Below are 24,345 nucleotides of genomic sequence, written 5' to 3' on the forward strand. Positions count from 1 at the left end.
CGCAAACTCATCCTTTTTGATGGCTGCATAGTATTCCATGGTGTATATGTGCCACATTTTCTTAATCCAGTCTGTCACAGATGGACATTTGGGTTGATTCCAAGTCTTTGCTATTGTGAATAGTGCCGCAATAAACATACGTGTGCATGTGTCTTTGTAGTAGAGTAATTTAAATAATTTGGGTATATACCCAGTAGTGGGATGGCTGGGTCATATGGTACATCTAGTTCTAGATCCTTGAGGAATCGCCATACTGTTTTCCATAATGGTTGAACTAGTTTACAATCCCACCAACAGTGTAAAAGTGTTCCTATTTCTCCACATCCTCTCCAACATCTATTGTTTCCTGACTTCTTAATGATTGCCATTCTAACTGGTGTGAGATGGTATCTCATTGTGTTTTGATTTGCATTTCTCTGATGGCGAGTGATGACGAGCATTTTTCATGTGTCTGTTGGCTGTATGGATGTCTTCTTTGAGAAATGTCTGTTCATATCCTTCCCCACTTTTTGATGGGGTTGTTGTTTTTTTCTTGTATATTTGTTTGAGTTCTTTGTAGATTCTGGATATTAGCCCTTGTCAGATGAGTAGGTTGCAAAAATTTTCTCCCTTCTGTAGGTTGCCTGTTCACTCTGATGGTAGTTTCTTTTGCTGTGCAAAAGCTCTTTAGTTTAATGAGATCCCATTTGTCAATTTTGGCTTTTGCTGCCGTTGCTTTTGGTGTTTTAGACATGAAGTCCTTGCCCATGCCTATGTCCTGAATGGTACTACCTAGATTTTCTTCTAGGGTTTTTATGGTATTAGGTCTAACATTTAAGTCTCTAATCCATCTTGAATTAATTTTCGTATAAGGGGTAAGGAAAGGATCCAGTTTCAGCTTTCTACTTGTGGCTAGCCAATTTCCCAGCACCATTTATTAAATAGGGAATCCTTTCCCCATCTTGTTTTTTGTCAGTTTGTCAAAGATCAGATGGCTGTAGATGTGTGGTATTATTTCTGAGGACTCTGTTCTGTTCCACTGGTCTATTTCTCTGTTGTGGTACCAGTACCATGCTGTTTTGGTTACTGTAGCCTTGTAGTATAGTTTGAAGTCAGGTAGCGTGACGCCTCCAGCTTTGTCCTTTGACCTAGGATTGTCTTGGCAACGCGGGCTCTTTTTTGGTTCCATATGAACTTTAAAGCAGTTTTTTCAATTCTGTGAAGAAACTCATTGGTAGCTTGATGGGGATGGCATTGAATCTATAAATCACCTTGGGCAGTATGGCCATTTTCATGATATTGATTCTTCCTATCCATGAGCATGGTATGTTCTTCCATTTGTTTGTGTCCTCTTTGATTTCACTGAGCAGTGGTTTGTAGTTCTCCTTGAAGAGGTCCTTTACATCCCTTGTAAGCTGGATTCCTAGGTATTTTATTCTCTTTGAAGCAATTGTGAATGGAAGTTCATTCCTGACTTGGCTCTGCTTGTCTGTTACTGGTGTATAAGAATGCTTGTGATTTTTGCACATTAATTTTGTATCCTGAGACTTTGCTGAAGTTTTTATCAGCTTAAGGAGATTTTGGGCTGAGACGATGGGTTTTTCTAAATATACAATCATGTCATCTGCAAACAGGGACAATTTGACTTCTTCTTTTCCTAACTGGATACCCTTGATTTCTTTCTCTTGCCTGATTGCCCTAGCCAGAACTTCCAACACTATGTTGAATAGGAGTGGTGAGAGAGGGCATCCCTGTCTTGTGCCAGTTTTCAAAGGAATTTTTCCAGTTTTTGCCCATTCAGTATGATATTAGCTGTGGGTTTGTCGTAAATAGCTCTTATTATTTGAGGTACGTTCCATCAATACCGAATTTATTGAGCGTTTTTAGCATAAAGGGCTGTTGAATTTTGTCAAAAGCCTTTTCTGCATCTATTGAGATAATCGTGTGGTTCTTGTCTTTGGTTCTGTTTATATGCTGGATTACGTTTTTGATTTGCGAATGTTGAACCAGCCTTGCATCCCAGGGATGAAGCCCACTTGATCATGGTGGATAAGCTTTTTGATGTGCTGCTGAATCCGGTTTGCCAGTATTTTATTGAGAATTTTTGCATCGATGTTCATCAGGGATATTGGTCTAAAATTCTCTTTTTTTGTTGTGTCTCTGCCAGGCTTTGGTATCAGGATGATGTTGGCCTCATAAAATGAGTTAGGGAGGATTCCCTCTTTTTCTATTGATTGGAATAGTTTCAGAAGGAATGGTACCAGCTCCTCCTTGTACCTCTGGTAGAATTCAGCTGTGAATCCATCTGGTCCTGGACTTTTTTTCGTGGGTAGGCTATTAATTGTTGCCTCAATTTCAGAGCCTGTTATTGGTCTATTCAGGGATTCAACTTCTTCCTGGTTCAGTCTTGGGAGAGTGTAAGTGTCCAGGAAATTATCCATTTCTTCTAGATTTTCTAGTCGATTTGCGTAGAGGCATTTATAGTATTCTCTGATGGTTGTTTGTATTTCTGTGGGGTCGGTGGTGATATCCCCTTTATCATTTTTTATTGTGACTATTTGATTCTCTCTCTTTTCTTCTTTATTAGTCTTGCTAGCGGTCTGTCAATTTTGTTGATCTTTTCAAAAAACCGACTCCTGGATTCATTGATTTTTTGGAGGGTTTTTTGTGACTCTATCTCCTTCAGTTCTGCTCTGATCTTAGTTATTTCTTGCCTTCTGCTAGCTTTTGAATGTGTTTGCTCTTGCCTCTCTAGTTCTTTTAATTGTGATGTTAAAGTGTCAATTTTAGATCTTTCCTGCTTTCTCTTGTGGGCATTTAGTGCTATAAATTTCCCTCTACACACTGCTTTAAATGTGTCCCAGAGATTCTGGTATGTTGTATCTTGTTCTCATTGGTTTCAAAGAACATCTTTATTTCTGCTTTCATTTCGTTATGTACCCAGTAGTCATTCAGGAGCAGGTTATTCAGTTTCCATGTAGTTGAGCGGTTTTGATTGAGTTTCTTAGTCCTGAGTTCTAGTTTGATTGCACTGTGGTCTGAGAGACAGTTTGTTATAATTTCTGTTCTTGTACATTTGCTGAGGAGTGCTTCACTTCCAATTATGTGGTCAATTTTGGAATAAGTGCGATGTGGTGCTGAGAAGAATGTATATTCTGTTGATTTGGGGTGGAGAGTTCTATAGATGTCTATTAGGTCCGCTTGGTGCAGAGATGAGTTCAATTCCTGGATATCCTTGTTAACTTTCTGTCTCGTTGATCTGTCTAATGTTGACAGTGGAGTGTTGAAATCTCCCATTATTATTGTATGGGAGTCTAAGTCTCTTTGTAGGTCTCTAAGGACTTGCTTTATGAATCTGGGTGCTCTGTATTGGGTGCATATATATTTAGGAGAGTTAGCTCTTCCTGTTGAATTGATCCTTTACCATTATGTAATGGCCTTTTTGTCTCTTTTGATCTTTGATGGTTTAAAGTCTGTTTTATCAGAGACTAGGATTGCAACCCCTGCTTTTTTTTGTTCTCCATTTGCTTGGTGATCTTCTCCATCCCTTTATTTTGAGCCTATGTATGTCTCTGCATGTGAGATGGGTCTCCTGAATACAGCAGACTGATGGGTCTTGACTCTTTATCCAGTTTGCCAGTCTGTGTCTTTTAATTGGAGCATTTAGTCCATTGACATTTAAGGTTAATATTGTTATGTGTGAACTTGATCCTGTCATTATGATATTAACTGGTTATTTTTCTCGTTAGTTGATGCAGTTTCTTCCTAGCCTCGATGGTCTTTACATTTTGGCATGTTTTTGCAATGGCTGGTACCGTGTTCCGTTCCATGTTTAGGGCTTCTTCAGGGTCTCTTGTAAGGCAGGCCTGGTGGTGACAAAATCTCTAAGCATTTGCTTATCTGTAAAGGATTTTATTTCTCCTTCACTGATGAAACTTAGTTTGGCTGGATATGAAATTCTGGGTTGAAAATTCTTTTCTTTAAGAACGTTGAATATTGGCCCCCACTCTCTTCTGGCTTGTAGAGTTTCTGCCGAGAGATCTGCTGTTAGTCTGATGGGCTTCCCTTTGTGGGTAACCCGACCTTTCTCTCTGGCTGCCCTTAGATTTTTTCCTTCATTTCAACTTTGGTGAATCTGGCAATTATGTGTCTTGGAGTTGCTCTTCTGGAGGAGTATCTTGTGGCGTTCTCTGTATTTCCTGAATTTGAATGTGGCCTGCCTATTAGGTTGGGGAAGTTCTCCTGGATGATATCCTGAAGAGTGTTTTCCAACTTGGTTCCATTTTCCCCCTCACTTTCAGGCACCCCAATCAGACGTAGATTTGGTCTTTTTACATAATCCCATACTTCTTGCAGGCTTTGTTCATTTCTTTTTCTTCTTTTTTCTTTTGGTTTCTCTTCTCGCTTCATTTCATTCATTTGATCCTCAATCGCTGATACTCTTTCTTCCAGTTGATCGAGTCGGTTACTGAAGCTTGTGCATTTGTCACGTATTTCTCGTGTCATGGTTTTCATCTCTGTCATTTCGTTTATGATCTTCTCTGCATTAATTAGTCTAGCTGTCAATTCTCCACTTTTTTTCAAGATTTTTAGTTTCTTTGCGCTGGGTACGTAATTCCTCCTTTAGCTCTGAGAAGTTTGATGGACTGAAGCCTTCTTCTCTCATCTCGTCAAAGTCATTCTCTGACCAGCTTTGATCCGTTGCTGGCGATGGGCTGCGCTCCTTTGCAGGGGGAGATGCGCTCTTATTTTTTGAATTTCCAGCTTTTCTGCCCGCTTTTTCCCCATCTTTGTGGTTTTTTCTGTCTCTGGTCTTTGATGATGGTGACGTACTGATGGGGTTTTGGTATAGGTGTCCTTCCTGTTGATAGTTTTCCGTCTGACAGTCAGAAGGACTGTCTGTTGGTCTGTTGGAGATTGCTTGAGGTCCACTCCAGACCCTGTTTGCCTGGGTATCAGCAGCAGAGGTTGCCAAAGATAGAATATTGCTGAGCAGCGAGTGTACCTGTCTGATTCTTCCTTTGGAAGTTTCCTCTCAGGGATGACTCCACCCTGTGAGGTGTGGGGTGTCAGACTGCCCCTAGTGGGGGATGTCTCCCAGCTAGGCTACTCAGGGGTCAGGGACCCACCTGAGCAGGCAGTCTGTCCGTTCTCGGATCTCAGCCTCCGCCTTGGGAGATCCACGGCTCTCCCCAAGCTGTCAGACAGAGTCGTTCGCCTCTGCACCGCCCCCGCTGCTTTCCCTATTGGACCTCAGCTGTGGGCTGTCCCCAGAGGTGGAGTCTACAGAGACAGGCAGGTTTCCTTGAGCTGCTGTGAGCTCCACCCAGTTCGAGCTTCCAGCGGCTTTGTTTACCTACTTAAGCCTCAGCAATGGCGGGCGCCCCCCCCCAGCCTCGCTGCTACCTTGCGGATAGATCCCCGCAGACTGCTGTATTAGCAGTGAGGGAGGCTCCGTGGGCGTGGGACCCTCCCGGCCAGGTGTGGGATATATTCTCCTGGTGTGCCTGTTTCCTAAAGCGCAGTATTGGGGTGGGAGTTACGCGATTTTCCAGGGTTATGTGTCTCAGTTCCCCTGGCTAGGAAAACGGATTTCCTTCCCCCTTGCGCTTCAGGTGAGGCGATGCCTCGCCCTGCTTCAGCTCACGCTGGTCAGGCTGCAGCAGCTGACCAGCACCGATTGTCCGGCACTCCCTAGAGAGATGACCCCAGTACCTCAGTTGAAAATGCAGAAATCACCGTCTTCTGTGTTACTCGCGCTGGGAGTTGGAGACTGGAGCTGTTCCTATTCGGCCATCTTGCTCCGCCCCTCTAGCATGTAACTTTTAAAATATAAACTCTCCAACATTTAAAGTTATAACACTGTTTGGTAATTTTTAAAGAAATGACAGATTAATAGTAGATTTCCATAAATAAAAGCCTATTAATTTGTATGACATAACAAAATTTAGTGCAAGATAAATCTTATATAGTACTCCTACAAGAAATCTATAGGAGTAAAATTATAATTATAAAAATTAGCAGACCTAAACAAACAAATACATCTTTCAGTTAAGTTTATAGATACCAAAGACATTCAACCTTTAACATCCCACTGTGTAAAATCAAATGGAAAAGGATAAAAGGACCAAAACTAAGGTTAGTAATATAATTACTGCCTACCTACAGACTAATTTGTTTTAATATCTGTGCTGGAACCAGTATGTTACCTCTTTTAACCTTAGCTAAATAATGTTTATACAAACCTTACTATGCAGAGCTATCTTTAACAAGAGCATCCCATTGAGGAAGAAAGAAAATAGAAAGATATGAAAATTTTCACTATTTTCTAATACCAACAGACATTACATTATTGATATTCCATTTCTGTATACACTGACATAGAATATGAGCATTCCCTGTAGTTCAGTTTTACTGACAATAATGTTGCACAAATCATTTTAGGGTTAAGTGCTATGCAGAGACATTGTACAGTTAATTGGCATCATTAAGTAACATTTTGAAATGATGATGTGTTCAAATGTAGTAGTTAAAGGCTTGATTGGACATTGCTAAATTGTGTACTAGATCTCTAAAGAGATGGAATTTACCCCCAGTAGTCTTTATCCTTTGTTACCTGTCTCATATTTGGAATTCATTTCTTCTAAGTTCAAAATTTTATGTTCATGTTGGAAACTTAAATTTTAACAATTAAAAGATTACTTGAAATGCAATGCTACCCATGGCTGCCTGTCATTTGGGAGTTTCTTTATTATTATTATTATTTTTTTTTTTTTTTTTTTTTGAGATGGAGTCTCGCTCTGTCGCCCAGGCTGGAATGCAGTGGTGGGATCTCCACTCACTGCAAACTCCGCCTCCTGGATTCCTGCCATTCTCCTGCCTCAGCCTCCCAAGTAGCTGGGACTACAGGCGCCCGCCACCTCGCCCGGCTAATTTTTTGTATTTTTAGTAGAGATGGGGTTTTACCATGTTAGCCAGGATGATCTCCATCTCCTGACCTCGTGATCCGCCCGCCTGGGCCTCCCAAAGTGCTGGGATTACAGGTGTGAGCCACCGCGCCTGGCCTTGGAGGTTTCTTATAGATTCTTTTTAGGGATAAGAATTATGTTAAAACTAGATGCTAGAAATGCTCTAATTTTTATTTCCAAATTTCTCATTTCCATTTTGGCAAAGAGGTCCAAAACGTGAATAGACTTTTTATCTGTTTTTTTTTTCTCCCGTATCAGTTCCCATGAGACCAGTGACTTCATTCTTCCTGTTATTACAGGTTTACATTTTGCAGTCATCTTTTATTCCTGCATCACTATCTTCAATCATCTGTGGCCAATTTTTTCCAGGTCATTCTCTAACCTCCATATTAAAGCTATAGATCAGTAACTATCAGAACATGTTAAACATTAAGGTAAAGTTAATCATCATTTCTTTATAATAATAACCACCACTGAATTGCAATTGTTATGAGGTATTATGCTAAAACACTTTATTAAATCTTATGAAATAGGGATAATTTTTATTCTCATCTCACAAGAGAACTCTAGGCACATAAAAATTAAGGCATTTTGCCCCAGGTCTCACGACTGGCAAGCAGTCTGTCTGACAGTAGAGAGGCAGCTTCAAGCGTTGTAGTATAGGGCCTCTGTGTCATTACTATAAACCTTTCATGGCATGGTCTATACATTTGGGCTCCTCAGCGTCAAATTTATCTATCATGCAGGCATGACACTAGGCTTTCACTTGCACTGGAAGTCAACTGCTGGAAAATTAGTCTAGAGAAACGTAGGCCACAGAGTTCCTGAATGTGTTAATAAAAGCCTTAGATTTTATTTTGCATGGGTTGGGAAATAATTGAAGGGTTGTAACAGGGAATGTGCAGAATTGCATTGTGGAGAGATCTAACTGGAGTTTGGGGGAAAGATGAGCAGGCCCTGAACTGTGATAACGTTGGCAAGCTGGAGGGGAGGGACAGAACCAGAAAGTATTTGTGATATTTCTAGGCCCCCGTGATTGACTGGATGGAGGATGAGCAGGTGAGAGCTGTTTGTTTTGAAAAAAGTGATTTTGAAGAGAGGACAGAAAAATATTTTCATTTTCTTACTTCATGTGCTTAATGAGCTGGGGAGTCGGGGTACAGAAGGAAAGACACATGAAGCCAGGGACTGACACCGAGACCAGACACACAGTGGGTGCTTCGTGGATAGCTGTTGAATGATTTATGAAAATCAAGTAGCAGTGGTGAGGATTTTTATGCAAGTGAAATACAAATGAACTTCTCAAGGTGCCATATTTGAGTTGTGGCTTTGATCTGGTTCCTGACTTTGAATTATTTTGTTCCTACGAAGCACAGGCCTTTGTAATAAAAATCCACCATCCACAAAATTTCCTGGACTTAAGAATATCTCCACAAGTTATAAGAATTTGAAACTGCTTAGAAGGAACAATTGCTTGTACTCAGCCAGTCATTTTCAGCTGCATGAGATGACTCTCAAAACGGGGGTGGAGAGTGTCTACCTCCTCCAGAAAAGGTTTTTAGAGCGAAATGAAAGAGACTGCCTCTTCTCCATCAAAAATTATTTGTCTCAAGATGGGAACAAGGAACCTGGCACCCAGGGGTAGGGACACAGACATGCTCTCTCATTTTAAGCTGAAGCTGAACTGTCTTGTCCTAAAAACATATGCCCAGACTCTAGAACAGCTCCCTTAAACAGACTGGTAATTTCTCCATTTCTGTCACTTAAGAGGATTTTAGGGACATATAACTTTAAGAATTCCATTCTGCAGCTTTCAGAGGTAATACAGTCCAATACTCATTGCAGGCTTATGGTGTACTGGCACTTTTCTAAACACTCTACTTGTTACAGCTTGTTTAATTGAGGTAAATATTCTTATCATTCTCCATTTGGGAGATTTGAGCGAGAGGCAAAGTATGTGCCTTAGGATGACACATTTGGTAAGTAGGAAAGCAAAACTTTAACATCAGCAGTAAAACCCAGAGACTATTGTTTTAATGTGTTTAATAAATGCCCCACTAAGAAACTAGAGCAAATTAAAAGTATGCTGTGTCCTATTAATTTGATACAGGCAGACAAAATCTAAAAACAGAAAAGATTCGATGTTTAAGAAGAACTTTATTTTAAGTAGTTGTAGAACATATGCTTAAACTGAGTGAACTTTTTATGAACTTTTCATCAGAAATTGTTGTTTTAATTGTTGTTTTTCTCCTGTGTCTGTGACTGAATAAATGGTCTCTGCTCACTGGAATACTTCACATGCTTTTCCTTCTCAGTTGTAGGTATGTGCATTTCTATTCAGACACCAAAGGCCTGTGGGTATCTGCAAATTAACAGTTTAATTCACTGTTATGTTCCATCATTGTGAAGAAGAACAGGAAATTAACATATCCGTAACCACGCCCTTATTATATAATGTGAAAGTATAAATTAAAACATACAATGTTCATTAAATTGAGATAAAACCACATTTTGAAAATAAAGTTTAGTACGTGGATACTTAGTATCACATTGGCCATACTAAGCTTATGACTTGCTTTTAATATTTGGATTGCAAATAAATTTGAAAGCTAATGTATGGAGTACAACAATAGTGAAAAGCATGGGCTTTGGGGTTGGACATGGCTATGCATCCGAAATACTAGGTCTTTGATCAAGGACAAGTTATTAAACTTATATTAAACAAAATGCCTATATCACTAGTTACTGTGAAAATTAAAAGAGACAGTGCATGTAAAAGCTATAATCCTGTGCCTGGCCCATCTTAAGAGCTCGGTGTATGTTAGCGATTGTAAAGATTTGTTACCAAGTCAGAGTAAACTCTGTAGTTTAAAATACTATGTTTCTTTGATTAAATGACACATTTTTCACATATTTTTTGTTTCTGATATTAAGATACATTTTTAAAATTAGTGTGTATATTCCCCTTCCTGTCTCCTCAAGCCCTTTCAAAAACATCATTAAATCCACTATGTATCTTGTTATTGGATAATAGATTCAAGAACATATCGGAATAGTAATTGCGTTATATTTGATTCGGTGGCTGAGATTGAAGGGCAACTAACCAACAGAGGAGAAGATATTATTGATTGTTCTAAAGGTTTATCCTCAAAAGCTTTCCTTTACCCTATCTTGTTACATCTTTTTTAAACAATGCTAATTGTGTCCCTTGTACATATTTTTATTCAACTCTTCAGCAAACATCTTCTATGTGACCAACATACTATGAGGTGCTGGAGATGCAGGGAAGAGTAAGATGCTATCCTTGACCTGCAGTTATCTTGAAGCTAGTTGGGGTAACAAACCATTAAGACATGCAGCAGCATAGCTTTTGTCTGCAGAAGCAGATGGGGATCCGAGGGTTGGAAATAATACAGAGGAGAAGGGAGTCATTTGAAGAGTTCTCTTGTTGCATGCTTAATGTAATTAAAGTACCTAGCCACTAGTAGATGACAGTTTTCTAATTTTTCATATCATGTAATCCCGTGGTCTTGAAGGTATTGAGGGTGTCCATTACTTGAATGTGGTGACATTAATAATTTCTTAGATAAAATGTATACTGCTCCCTATCATAAATTCCCTGCTTCCCAGACTTTCTACGAGCCTCAAATGGATATGTGGAGGGAAGGACCTGCTGATCTAAGAATATCCCTAGTGTCAAGGAAGTAAATGGTCAAGCAAGGTTGTCCTAAGAAGCCATGTTACCCCTTCTGCTGGTGAGCACAGAGTCCAGGTGTAAAATCTTTGCTTTTTTCTTTCTTTCTCTTGCTACCCAGGATGGAGTGCAGTGGTGCAATCTCGTCTCACCTCAACCTCCACCTCCCGGGTTCAATCGATTCTCCTGCCTCAGCCTCCTGAGCAGCTGGGACTACAAGCACCCGCCACCACACCTGGCTAATATTTTCTATTTTTAGTAGAGACGAGGTTTAACCATGTTAGCCAGGATGGTCGTGATCTGACCTCGTCATCTGCCCACCTTGGCCTCCCAAAGTTCTGGGATTACAGGCGTGAGCCCCTGCGCCTGGCTGTAGAATCTTTACCAGTTACTGTTGTCCACAGGGGGAAGAACCTTGACATGTGAAGTGTTCATTGAATAAATATTTTTATTGAATATTCTTCTAACAAAATCTGAAAAAAGTACAGAGTTATTTTTGAAATGGATGAGAATTTATGGTAATTTAGCAAGTTCACTGTATGTATCCTGTTTTCAGTTATCATTGCTACTGAATTATTTATCTTTAGGTATATAAATTATAGTCAAGATGCTTACAATTGATTAAGGAAGAATGATTTTAAAACACAGAGCAAAATAAGTTATTTTAAATACAGAAGGCTATTCTTCTCCTCCATGAATAGCTGGCATTCCGTTTCTATTGTATACTAGGTTGAAATACGTGTTTTTGTCATTACCAGTGTTTTTCCACAGGAGAAGACTGAAGTCACAAGCATTTAATATTTGCTGAAAGTACTTAAACAGAAAAATATTGAGATTAATAATTAAATAAGGTAGACAAACAGCTGGCTGCAAAAGAGACCTTAAAAAGTTTCTCACTGCCTGGCCAAAATGGTGAAACCCCATCTCTACTAAGAATACAAAAATTAGCGGGACGTGGTGCCGTGCACCTGTAATCCCAGCTACTCAGAGGCTGAGGCAGGAGAATTGCTTGAACCCATGAGGCAGAGGTAGGTTGCAGTGAGCCAAGATTGTGCCACTGCATTCCAGCCTGGGCAATAGAGCAAGACTCTGTCTCAAAAAAAGAAAGTCTCTCAGTCTATTGAGAATATACTTGATTTTTACAAGAAGAATCAATTGCTTTCCAAAGTTATTTATCTAAAATGTATGAATAAAAATGTATAACTATAAACATATCTATAAAACTGGTAAAGGTCAAAAGCTCAGGCATCTTTAACTTTCTCTACTTCTACTATTCACAAAAATATTTGCTCAGAGACACAGAAACTCATCTTCAAGATTTATTTTTATCTGGGTGGAGTTAGAGTTGCCTTGGTAACAGCTACTATCACCATATTAAGTGTTAACAACACATTTTTAAACATTTTTAACATTTTAGAAATGCAGATGTCAAAGTAGAGCAATGTAAGGAGGGAAAGTTGTAAGTTCCCTTTTTCCCACATCTACTTGACATTACAAGATTTGTACTACTTTCAGAAATTTTCCAGTGTTTAAAAAAAATGCATCTATAAACACACATATATAGAGAGTACTTCTTATTGAAGTAATCACCTTAAAAATTATGTAATGCAATGAAAACCACAATGGTTTTCCTACCATTGACTAAGAAAGCGAAGGACCTTTCTTCTGAAAGCGAGGAGGGCCTCTTGCCTCCTGTCATTTATGAATAGAACTCTGTAGTCAGAACCAGAACATTTCTGGCATTTGGTCTACGATCATTTTGAAGGGCAAGCCTGGTGCTGTGTTGCTAAGCACAAACAATTTGATGTTTGGCTCCAAAAATATGCTCGAGATTAGTTCTTCCCTCAGCAACAGGCGCTCAGCCAAATAATTTTTAACCAACTCTCAGAGCCCAATATTGCTTGAGCTACTGAGATCCTATTTCAAGTGATTGCTATCAAGATATAGAGGAGAGTGAAATACTGACACTTGTGAGATCCTAAGACTTACACTAAATCCGTACAATTTCTGTTCTGACTTAAAAATTTAAAAAAAGAGAGATGAAAAGTGTGACATTTTCAAACCATGTAGTTGGTTTATTTCACCTTAAACTCCAAGTTACAGAAGTATTTTGTTGTTGTTTGTTTTGTTTTATAACTAGACTTGGTGGAATACAGAGCATAAACATTTTAAACAAAATACTAAACTTCTAGAATAGTGGACCACTTAAGATGAAAAGCTTAAGATTTTCCTTAGATTAAGTTTTTTATTCTCAAAAAGAAAAGTAAAAGGAAGTTGAATTTCTAAATGGTGCAGGACAAATGAATAAAATACATTTTGCCTCTGTCTTAAACTTAGTACAGATATGCAATCTCTTTAACACTATGTAAAAATTCAGTCTTTTCTTTATTTGGTTTCCAAATAACAATGAAATGAAACATTTTCCCTTTATGTGTAATTAATACAGTTTAATTAAGAGTTATGGAGCATCTTTCCACCTCATGGTGTATCTATGCAGCTGAATTTCTTCAGCATTTGCTTTTTTAATTTGTATAAGGAATAACCATTCCATATCTTAGAAATCTTTGAAATTAGAAGTTGATCTAATAGCATCTCTAATGTAGTCTCTCCTTGAATTTAAAATATAATAGATATGATCTGTTATCTAAAAGATACAGTGTTTACTGGCATATAACTGTTGTGTTGAGAATTTTTCATTGAATTAACTATACTTCCCTTGAAATTTTTGTTTTATGGTCATATCTCATAATCCACCTCTGAATCAATGAACACTTGTATTGGTGGAGAAAACAAAGATCCTTCAGACAGACTTTCTGTGTGGTACGTTCTTTCTGTTTCTTTTCTAATGACATTAACTTACATTTTAAATTATTATATTTCACTCTATTCTCACAGTTCATCAAATCATACTCAGATATTTAAAAATAAATTTTATTGTGTATATTTACAGTAAACAGCATGCTGTTATAAGATGAATGTATATAGTGAAATGGCTATTATAGCGACAAAAATTAGCATATCCATGATCTCACATAGTTACCCACTTTTTCCCCTGTGGCAAGAGCAGCTATAATCTACTCAATTAGCAAAAGTCCTGAATACAATACATTATTACTAACTATAGTTGTCATCCCTACATGTCAGCTTTATAGTTCCTCCTACATACTTGCTACTTTGTATCCTTTGATTTACATTTCCCAGTCTCCTCCCTGCCACCTCACTCATGGTAACCACTGTGTGCACTGTGTTTTATGTTTTGTTTTTTATTTTGAGACAGAGTTGCACTCTTTGCCCAGGCTGGAGTGAAGCGGCACCATCTCGGCTCACTGCAACCTACACCTCCTGAGTTCAAGTGGTTCTCCTGTCTCAACCGCCCCAGTAGCTGGGATTACAGGCACCCATCACCAGGCCCAGCTAATATCTGTACTTTTAGTAGAGACGGCGTTTCGCCATGTTGGCCAGGCTGGCCTTGAACTCCTGACCTCAGGTGATCCACACACTTCGGCTTCCCAAAGTGCTAGGATTACAAGCGTGAGCCACCATGTCCAGCTAGTAACTACTGTTTTATTTTTAACTGTATATTTGACCTTTTTCTTTTTAGATTCCACATATAAGTAAGATTATGCAATTTTGTGTGTGAGTGTGCATTGGGCTTATTTCCCGTAGCTTAATATCCTCCAGGTCCATGCATGTTGTGGTAAATGACAGGGTCTCCTCCTTTTTTAAGGTTGAATAATATTCCATTGTATATACATATACCACAGTTTATTTTATCCATTTATCCACCAACACATACCTAGGTGGTTTCCATATCTTGGCTACTGTAAATAATGCTGCAATGAATAGAGTAGAGCAGTGCAGATAACTTTATGAGGTGATGAATTCATTTCCTTTGGGTACATACCCAGAGGAGGGATTGCTGGGTCTTAGGTAATTCTAATTTTAATTTCTTTAGGAACCTCCATACTATTGTCCATAATGGCTACGCGAATCTATATTTCCACCAACAATGTATGAAGGTTCCCTTTTCTCTGCACACTTATCAACACTTAAACTGAACATGTAGCCTTTTTCTTTTTGTTATTCTCTAAACAATATAGTATAAAAGCTATTTACATAGAATTTACATTGTATTAGGCATTATCAGTAATCTAGAGATAACTGAAAGCAGCAGTCCCCAATCTTTCTGGCACCAGGGACTGGTTTTGTGGAAGAAATGTTTCCATGGACAGGGATGGTGAGGGGAAGGGGAGTGGTTTTGGGATGATTTAAGCACATTACATTTATCATTAGATTTTCATAAGGAGTGCACAACCTAGATCCTTCACATGTGCAGTTCACAGGGGGTTCATGCTCCTGTGACAATCTAATGCCACCGCTGATCTGACAGGAAGAGGAGCTCAGCTCTTGCTGTGCAGCCTGGTATTGAACAGCCTAACAGGCTATGGACCAGTACTGGTCGTGGCCCTGGGGTTGAGGACTCCTGATTTAAAGTATACAAGAAGCTGTGCATAGGTTATATACAAATACTAAGCCATTTTATAACAAGGGCTAGAGCATTTGCAGATTTTAGTACCCAAGGGAGGTCCTGAAACCAATTCCCTATGGCTACTGAAGGACAACTGTGTATCATTCTTAACGAGAAAAAAAAACAAAATCTGTTTTGTAAATAAAATTTTTTTCAGTATTATTTCCATTTCACTCTGGAATTTAGTTAGAAATTAAGATTAACAAAATATTAATTGACTAGTAAAATGTACCAGTACTAGCAGTACATACCAAAAACTAATAATGATATTCCAATAATATGAAATAATGATGACATTTGTATTTCAGCTGAGAGTGGCTTATGGTTCTTCCCCACAAGTGGCTCATTTATTGATGGTCATTTTTTCTTAACTCCTGGTCTTTCTCACAGTCAGCGAAAACAGTCCTTTATCATACAAATAAAAAAGTCGTCTCACCATTCCTCTGTACTTTTTCTCTTAACAGACTTGTGTTTTGAACTCTTATTTATATTTTTTTTTTTTTTTTTTTTTTTTTTGAGACAGGGTCTTGCTCTGTCACCCAGGCTGGAGTGCAGTGGAGTGACCTTGGCTCACTGTGGCCTCAGCCTCCAGGTTCAAACAATTCTCCTACTTCCGTTTCTTGAGTAACTGGGATTACAGGTGCCCAACACAACACCCAGCTAATTTCTGTATTTTTAGTAGAGACGAGTTTCACCATGTTGGCCAGACTCGTCTCTATCTCCTGTCCTCAAGTGATCCCCCCAACTTGGCCTCCCAAAGTGCTGGGATTACAGGCATGAGCCACCATGCCTGGCCTTATTTATACTATATTAACTCTAATAATCACGATACCAGTTTCTGTTGTAATTCTTTAGGCACTTCTTTGTACGTTTTTAATTAGCATGCAGTTATATAGTTATATATTTATGTTTAGATGTATCTAAACATAAATATATATCTCCAAGTAGCCAATATTCTACATGAAGTGATTAAGGATTTATTTATCCCTGAAATTATGAAAAGTCTGCCTCTTTTTTTCTTTGTTGCATTGCGCTACAGTACACATACACGTGGACACACGAATGCACACACATGCACACCGGGTTCTGCTAATTATCACTTCCTTGGTTCCAAATCATCTCCCAACCCCTAAGCCACCTGTGTGCATACCAATCTTCCCACTGCCTACCAGCTCCATGTCAGATGACCTCCATCAGTAGTATCTCAATTTACGGTGTCTCGCTTTTCTGACACATGGTAACAAGTGAGGTGTTAAGACTAACAAGAGAAAGAAAGCATTATTCTTATCTGCCCAGAAAGAACACAATGAGCAAATTGTCTTTTATTTGAGGGAAGAAGGCTTCACTCTACTATATTTTGAAGATATTCCAAAATTGCAACAAACCCTTTAATTATTTTACTTTCATCTTTTACCAAAAAGGCCAACTTTTAGATTGAGACAATGAAAACTCAGAAACTTTTCTTGGAATGACCTTCAGATTTGAGATGACCACTGTTTCAACACTATTTCAGTTATAACTCTTACTCTATATTCACTTAAGCAAGTTTGATTCTGAAAAATACAAATAGCTTCCTTTCTCTTGAGCTAGGACTGCATTTAGAAGGGAATAAATGGTAGATTTTATTCAAATTTGATGAGTTTCTTCTTTTTGTGCTATGACACAGTAGCAATGTAGATTGAATGCTTTTACATGTATTTTTAAAATTGCCATAGAGAATTATTTGTATTAATCATAGATTTCCAAGGCTGCAAAAGCTAAATAATGAAGCATATAATAATGGTAGCATTAATTTGAAAAAAAAATTCTAACTAGCAAAACACGAGTCTAGATGTAGATATCGTGTTCAAAAATCACAAAGCAGATTGCCAGCAAAAATTTTAACCAAGTTTTTCCCCTCTGGAAAATTAGCTTTATTTCTTAAAAAAATTCCTAATATTTAAATCTATTCACACATTTATAACTATACAAGGGTTTCCTTCTTTCATCAAATAAATAAGTATGAATGAGCACAATGTTTTAGTATAAGTGTTTACAAAGTTTATTCACACTCAGAACTAAGGAATAAGCAGGAAAAAAAGAGTAAATAAAAACAAATGAATTCTTTTCCCCCGCCCTCTCTGTTTGTTTCCAATCACTTAAATCCTTTTGATGATAAATCGTAAGTAGCTTCATGCTTTAGTTCATGTTGACAATATTCTTATATCTACATCATTAATACTCAAAATGGTCTATCTTTAGTTTTGCTGCCTCTAAGTCAGAGCTCAGTATTGTTGCTCTACAATGCAAATGTTAAGATGATTCTTCAGGAGCTTCTCATCACCTGTACTATAATGCTACTAGCATGAGAGCACCCACCTAGCCTTCTTATCTCAAGTCCTGCCCTGCCACTCTTTTACATACATCCCCTCTCTGATTCACCCTTAGACAGAGTCAGAGAGGGTCACACATTTTGCCTTTTCCTGAATTAATATTCGCTTTTTACCCCTTGCTTTAGCACATGTGAATCCATTTGTCCAGTATGCCTTTGCTCACCTGTATACAAGAAGAGCTACATATCAGATCAAAAGGAACATCAAAGGCACTGCTTCTTACAGTCCCATGCCCATTCCTCCAATTCTCACCACTTCTGGATGCACTGTTTCTTATGAGCTTCCTGAAATATGCTGTGCCTTTTTGCTTTCTGCGTATGGGCACCTCCAGTGCCAAAGTAAGAGGAGATTTCTGCAGAATTTCAGGAAGTTAATATCCTAGTGGCAGTTCTCAGACAATGGGAGACAGGAGCTAATGATTGTTTCTTCGTTTTGTCCTTCAGGCTGATAATTCAGAAAACCAATCTGCACAATGCTTGAGAAGGTGCGGAGAATTAGAGCCCTCATTGCCCTCAGTGCGGTATCTTTATTTTGGCTTTTTTTCTTTATTCATCACATGCTCCTGTTTCCCAAGATTACCACCCACATATACTACTTGCACCCCACACTATATTTCAGGCTCTGCTTTCAGGGTAATGAAACCAAGCTAAAGGCAAAATCCAACTTTTGTTTAAACTCATCCTGCTTCTGAGCTCCCAAGATCCCTGAACCGACTTCTCTTATGGAATTTATTATAGAAAGTTCTTTAAGCATGAGATTTCTGTAGTTTATCTCCACTGTCAATATAGTCTCTGGCCAATGAAAGCTGTTCAGTTAATGTGTGGTGATTCAATACATGCACTAGTAATTCTCATTTATGAACGTTTTGTTAAATCGTGACCTGTAGGAAATAGGCATGTAAAATGCACCTGTAAGTTTTATAGCACCTAGTACTGAGTGACAGCTAAAAAATATTTGTAGAATGAAAGAAAACAAAGGAAGCTGACTCACCAAAACAATACACATGGCCAAAGCCTGGAAAAAAGTAACAGTGTACCATTGTAACTTCTGGGATGTATGAGGAAGAAAGAAAAACAAGATTGGCACCTTTTCTCAGACTTTAGACCAAGAGATACTAACTTGGAGAGGGGAAAGCATATAGTCTGAAGAGAAATGGGTCTAACGAAGGTATCACTTTCTTTTACTATCTCTCAGACAGAGTCAGACTTGCTGCAATGCAATCCCGAGGCAGCACTGCACTGGACAAGGTACGAGCACTCTGACCATTCATATTTTTATTCTTTTTTTTCTTTGAGATGGAGTCTCGCTGTGTCACCCAGGCTGGAGTGCAGTGGCATGATCTCAGTTCACTGCAACCTCTGCCTCCTGGGTTCAAGTGATTCTCCTGCCTCAGCCTCCCAAGTAGCTGGGAATACAGGCACCTGCCACCATGTCTAGTTATTATTATTTTTTTTTGTAAATTTTTTGTATTTTTAGTAAAGACAGGGTTTCACTATGCCAAGCTGGTCTTGAACTCCTGACCTTGTGATCCGCCCGCCTTGGCCTCCCTCAAAGTGCTAGGATTACAAGCATGAGCCACCGTGCCCAGCCCATATTTTTATTCTTAAAGACCCAGAACTATATGCATCTAGTGTTCCCCAAGTTTTCTTCTTTGTCTTTTAACATTCCAGGAAAACATGTTAGTTTAGCATAGATATTGAGTGTTTTGCTAGATCATGCATAGTTCCATATCCTTTTGACCCTCTGTTTGCTGTAGCCAGCCTTGATTCCTTGGATTCGTGGTCACCCTATACCATATTCACTAATCCACCAATGAAAGGTTATGTAATTTATAACACTCGACTCAGGGTTTTCTTTTTTTTTTTTTTTTTTTTTTTTTTTTTGAGACCGAGTCTCGCTCTATCGCCCAGGCTGGAGTGCGGTGGCGCGATCTCCACTCACTGCAAGCTCCGCCTCCCGGGTTCACGCCATTCTCCTGCCTCAGCCTCCCGTGTAGCTGGGACTACAGGCGCCTGCCACCGCGCCCGGCTAATTTTTGTATTTTTAGTAGAGACAGGGTTTCACCGTGTTAGTCAGGATGGTCTCGATCTCCGGACCTCGTGATCCGCCCGTCTCGGCCTCCCAAAGTGCTGGGATTACAGGCGTGAGCCACGGCGCCCGGCCGACTCAGGGTTTTCTAATAACAATCTTTATCAATTTTCTATAGGCTTGAAAATTAATTTAATATTTATACCATTGTGCATAAAATACAATAAAAACTTTAACTTAATAACAAAATTCATGCATACTTTTACAACCTTATTAGTCATTCAGAAGTAAATGTGGACTCCAGTTTTGTGGGTAGGGGTTTACAGAAGTATGTTTTACTAAAGTTTAGAGAAAAGATCAGTATAAAAATATGAAATTTTACCAATAGCATTATTAGAAATAGTTAAAAGACAAAGCTTAAGTATTTTCATAATCATATAACTTTTTAAGTGACTGAACGACTAAAGAAACATTTAGTTAATTCTGAAATATTTGTTGTAAAATTTCTATGTGTTTTGAGGAAAAATACTTTTATTCAGTCATAAAATTTTCCACTTAGAGAAACAATTTGTTTATTTGAAAAATTATAAAATTTTCAAGTAAAAGTGGTTATACTGGCAAGTTATTAAAACATAGATAAAAGTTCTTCCCACACTTAGACACATGATTAGAAAAAAAAGGCAATAAGATTTTCACATAGAATTCTAAGGTTAAATAGAATTAACTTGTGTTTGCTTGTCTAAGATGCAATGAGATTTGGAGGCAATGGGGGTGGACTCTATCAAATCAGACACATGGAAGAGGTTATAATGTGAGAATATATATTTCTTCATTTTCTCAGCCCACATTTGAAATAACAATTTGCAAGAGTTTTGCTTTGCTCAAAACTCAGTATTAGGCCTGATTAGCTAAAATGCTCAGATTTCCATTCAATCCTTAAAAACAGATCCACACTTAGTCATTCTTCACACCTCTCCCCTCACCCTCTCACACCCAAATTGTTAACTTTTTTCTCTATTCTCACATTTATAGTCTGGTTCAGACTTCTGTGATCTCTCACTTACATTTGTGGTTAAATTTCTGAAGTGAAATTCCTATCCCTAATTTCCTCTCTTAATTCTATGCATGTCATCAGACTTGCAATTTTTTCTAAACCCAAATGTGATTTCACTAGACTCCTGTTAAAAAACTATCAATGCATCCACATTGCCCACTGGCTATAGAGTTCAAACTAGAGTCATTCACTACTTAGACAACCAGCTTCCCAGCTCCACCTCTGGGTATTCTTTCTCTTGCTTTCAAGATGGTGTTGAGAATACAAGGTGAATATGACAGCCACTGCTCTCAGTGAGCTCATAGTCTAAGTGAGGAGACAGATGAGCAGATCATCACAAAAGAAATTGGCAAGTGCAATGACAAAAGTGTGCACAGGTGCAATGAGAACCAAGAGGAAGAATATATAATAAGCCTGGGGAGGAAGAGAAGATTCAGGGAGACTTACTGGAGGATGCAATGCCCTCAGAAAGTCTTGAACTGTAGGTAACAGTTGGTTAAGAGAAGGGTAAAGAAAGAAAAGGAAAAAACAGCAGAGGGTGCCTAAGTAAGAAAAGCCTGGGTAATACTGCCAAAAGAAATCTACAATTAAATGCAATTCCCATCAAAACACCACCAACATTCTTCACAGAACTAGAAAAAAAAAGCCTAAAATTCATATGGAACAAAAAAAGAGCCCACATAGCCAAAGCAAGATTAAGCAAAAAGAACAAATGTGGAATCACATTACCTGCTTTCAAACTATACCATAAGGCCATAGTCACCAAAACAGCATGGTACTTGTATAAAAACAGGCACATAGACCAATGAAACAGAATAAAGAACCTAGAAATAAACCCAAATACTAACAGTCAACTGATCTTTGACAAAGCAAATAAAAACATGAAGTGGGGAAAGGACATCCTATTCAACAAATGGTACTGGGATAATTGGCAAGCCACAGGTAGGAGAATGAAACTGGATCCTTATCTCTCACTTTATACAAAAATCAACAAGATAGATGAAAGACTTAAATCTAATACCTGACACTATAAAAATTCCAGAAGATAACATTAGAACAACCCTTCTAGACACTGGCTTATTCAGGGATTTAATGACCAAGAATCCCAAAGCAAATGTGATGAAAAACAAAGATAAATAGCTGGGACTTAGTTAAACTAAAGAGCTTTTGCATGTCAAAAGGAACAGTCAGCAAAGTAAACAGAAAACCCGCAGAGGGGGAGAAAATCTTCATAATCTGTACATCTGGCAAAGGACTAATAGTTAGAATCTACAACGAAATCAAACAAATTAGCAAGAAAAAAACAAACAATCCCATCAAAAAGTGAGCTAAGGACATGAATAAACAATTCTCAAAAGAAGATATACAAATGGCCAACAAACATATGAAAAAATGCTCAACATCACTAACGATCAGGGAAATAAATACAAATCAAAACCACAGTGGAATACTACCTTACTCCTGAAAGAATGGCCATAATAAAAAATCACAAAAGAATAGATGTTGGCATAGATGCAGTGAAGAGGGAACACTTCTACACTGCTGGTGGGAACAACTATTGAAGAGAGTATGGTGATTCACATGTATGTTTATTGCGGCACTATTCACAAGAACAAAGACTTGGAACCGACCCAAATGTCCATCAATGACAGACTGGATTAAGAAAACACACACCATGGAATACTATGCAGCCATAAAAAAGGATGAGTTAATGTCCTTTGTAGGGACATGGATGCAGCTGGAAATCATCATTCTCAGCAAACTGTAACAAGAACAGAAAACCAAACACCGCATGTTCTCACTCATAGGTGGGAATTGAACAATGAGATCACTTGGACACAGGAAGGGGAACATCACACACCAGGGCCTGTTGTGGGGTGGGGGTAGGGTGTAGGGGGGAGGGATAGCATTAGGAGATATACCTAATGAAAATGACAAGTTAATGGGTACAGCACACCAACATGGCACATGTATTCATATGTTACAAACCTGCATATTGTGCACATGTACCCTAGAACATAAAATATAATTTTAAAATAAATAAATAAATAAATAAAAGAAGTAAAAATAGAACAACCATTTGATCCAGTAATCCCACTACTGGGTGTCTGCCCAGAGGAAAAGAAGTCATTATACGAAAAAGATACTTGTACATTCACAATTGCAAAATCGTGGAACTAACACAAATGCCATTAATCAATGAGTGGATAAAGAAACTCTCTGTCTATACCTATGTCTATATCTATATCTATAATTTCACATATATATCATATATATCACATATATGTATCTCATATATATACATATATATATATATGATGAAATACTACTCAGGAAAGGAATGAATTAATGGCACTCACAGCAACCTGAATGAGACTGGAGACTATAATTCTAATTGAAGTAACACAGGAATGAAAAACCAAACATGTATGTTCTCACTCATAAGTGACAGCTAAGCTATGAGGATGCAAAGGTATAAGAATGACACAGTGGACTTTGGGGACTCAGGGGAAAAGGGTGGGTAGAGGGCGAGGGAAAAAAGACTACAAATTGAGTGCAGTGTATACTGCTCGGGTGATAGGTGCACCAAAATCTCACAAATCACTGCTAAAGAACTTACTCATGTAATCAAATACCACCTGTTCCCCAAAAGCCTATGGAAATTTTAAAAAATGTAGAAAAAGAAAATAAACAAAAATCTGGGTAGAAGCAGCTTGGTACTGCTGATGTCCAAATGACACTTCTGTGAAGCTTTCCATAGTCTTCTCTTTCAGAGTTCAATTCTTGTTTCTCTGTGCTCTCACATTACTTTATACTTATATCCATTACCGCACCCATAACAATGAACTATGACTGAGACAGTGCAACCTCTATTCACCTTTGCATCTCCAACCCCTAGAGTCTGCCCACCTTGCATGATCTGCACAAATGTTCTGTGATTGTATACACAGAACATTTGATGTATCTTATAGGTACATAAGATCGATTAAGTGGAGATGGAAATTTTACAACTTTTTGTTTTTGAAATTTTATAACTTCCAATGATGGAATCACAGAAACTGGGAGATTTAGCACATGCTCATAAACTTTCCTTGTAAACTATGTGGAATCTTGTAAACTATGTTTAAACATTAGAGGCAAAAAAAACTAATATGGAAAAATATTCCCAACAATTTGATATTTGATGTCCCAAACTATTGTGGAATTGGTTGTAAGAAAAAACAACAAACTACCCTGCTGATTTCCCATGAAGCTTAACCCTCTCTCACATTTCAGAACCAGCCTGACTTAAGCCTCTACGTACTTAAACAGCTTCAAATGCCTATCTGAGACAGCATTGTAATGAGTCTCTGCCCCTGTCTGTCTGTCCATAATAGGTACTAATTCACTTTTCTTTAGTTGTTGGACCTAGGACACAATAAACACCAAGTTACATTTCTGTTAGTTGCATCTTGGAAGTGCCTGAGAACTGATCACTGGGCACCTACCTTTTTACCTAAGTCTCCCCTAATGTTGGTCTGTTTACCTGTTAGTGGTAGAGCCTGGTACATAGAATTATCTCCTTGCCATCTGTGTCCCACAACACATATCTTGCATGGGCCCTTTCCCGAGAGGGGTGCTTTTAAGTCAATGTTCCAGATACCTAGTTCCCCTGCCCCAGGTGCCTCAATTTGTACAACTAGGATCCTACTTTGAATCTTCTCCTCAATGACAAGTATCTG

At 38.4% G+C, this 24,345-nt stretch overlaps 1 protein-coding gene across 11 annotated transcripts in view; it reads right to left on the minus strand.

Moving 5' to 3' along the window:
• SNCA (synuclein alpha) overlaps positions 1-24,345 on the minus strand; it is a 121,298-nt gene that overhangs the window by 34,696 nt on the left and 62,257 nt on the right. Inside the window, exon 6 of one of the 11 annotated variants that reach the window (XM_033214828.1) lies at positions 9,211-9,309. The exons of the other annotated variants lie outside the window; for them this stretch is intronic. Coding sequence (XP_033070719.1) covers positions 9,259-9,309 — 51 coding nt within the window. The 3' untranslated portion in view covers positions 9,211-9,258. Of the gene's footprint in view, positions 1-9,210; positions 9,310-24,345 lie in introns of those variants that run through there. 11 annotated transcript variants of the gene reach the window in all.

Source organism: Trachypithecus francoisi, unplaced genomic scaffold (assembly GCF_009764315.1).
Source record: "Trachypithecus francoisi isolate TF-2019V2 unplaced genomic scaffold, Tfra_2.0 Lachesis_group1, whole genome shotgun sequence".
NCBI lineage: Eukaryota > Metazoa > Chordata > Mammalia > Primates > Cercopithecidae > Trachypithecus > Trachypithecus francoisi.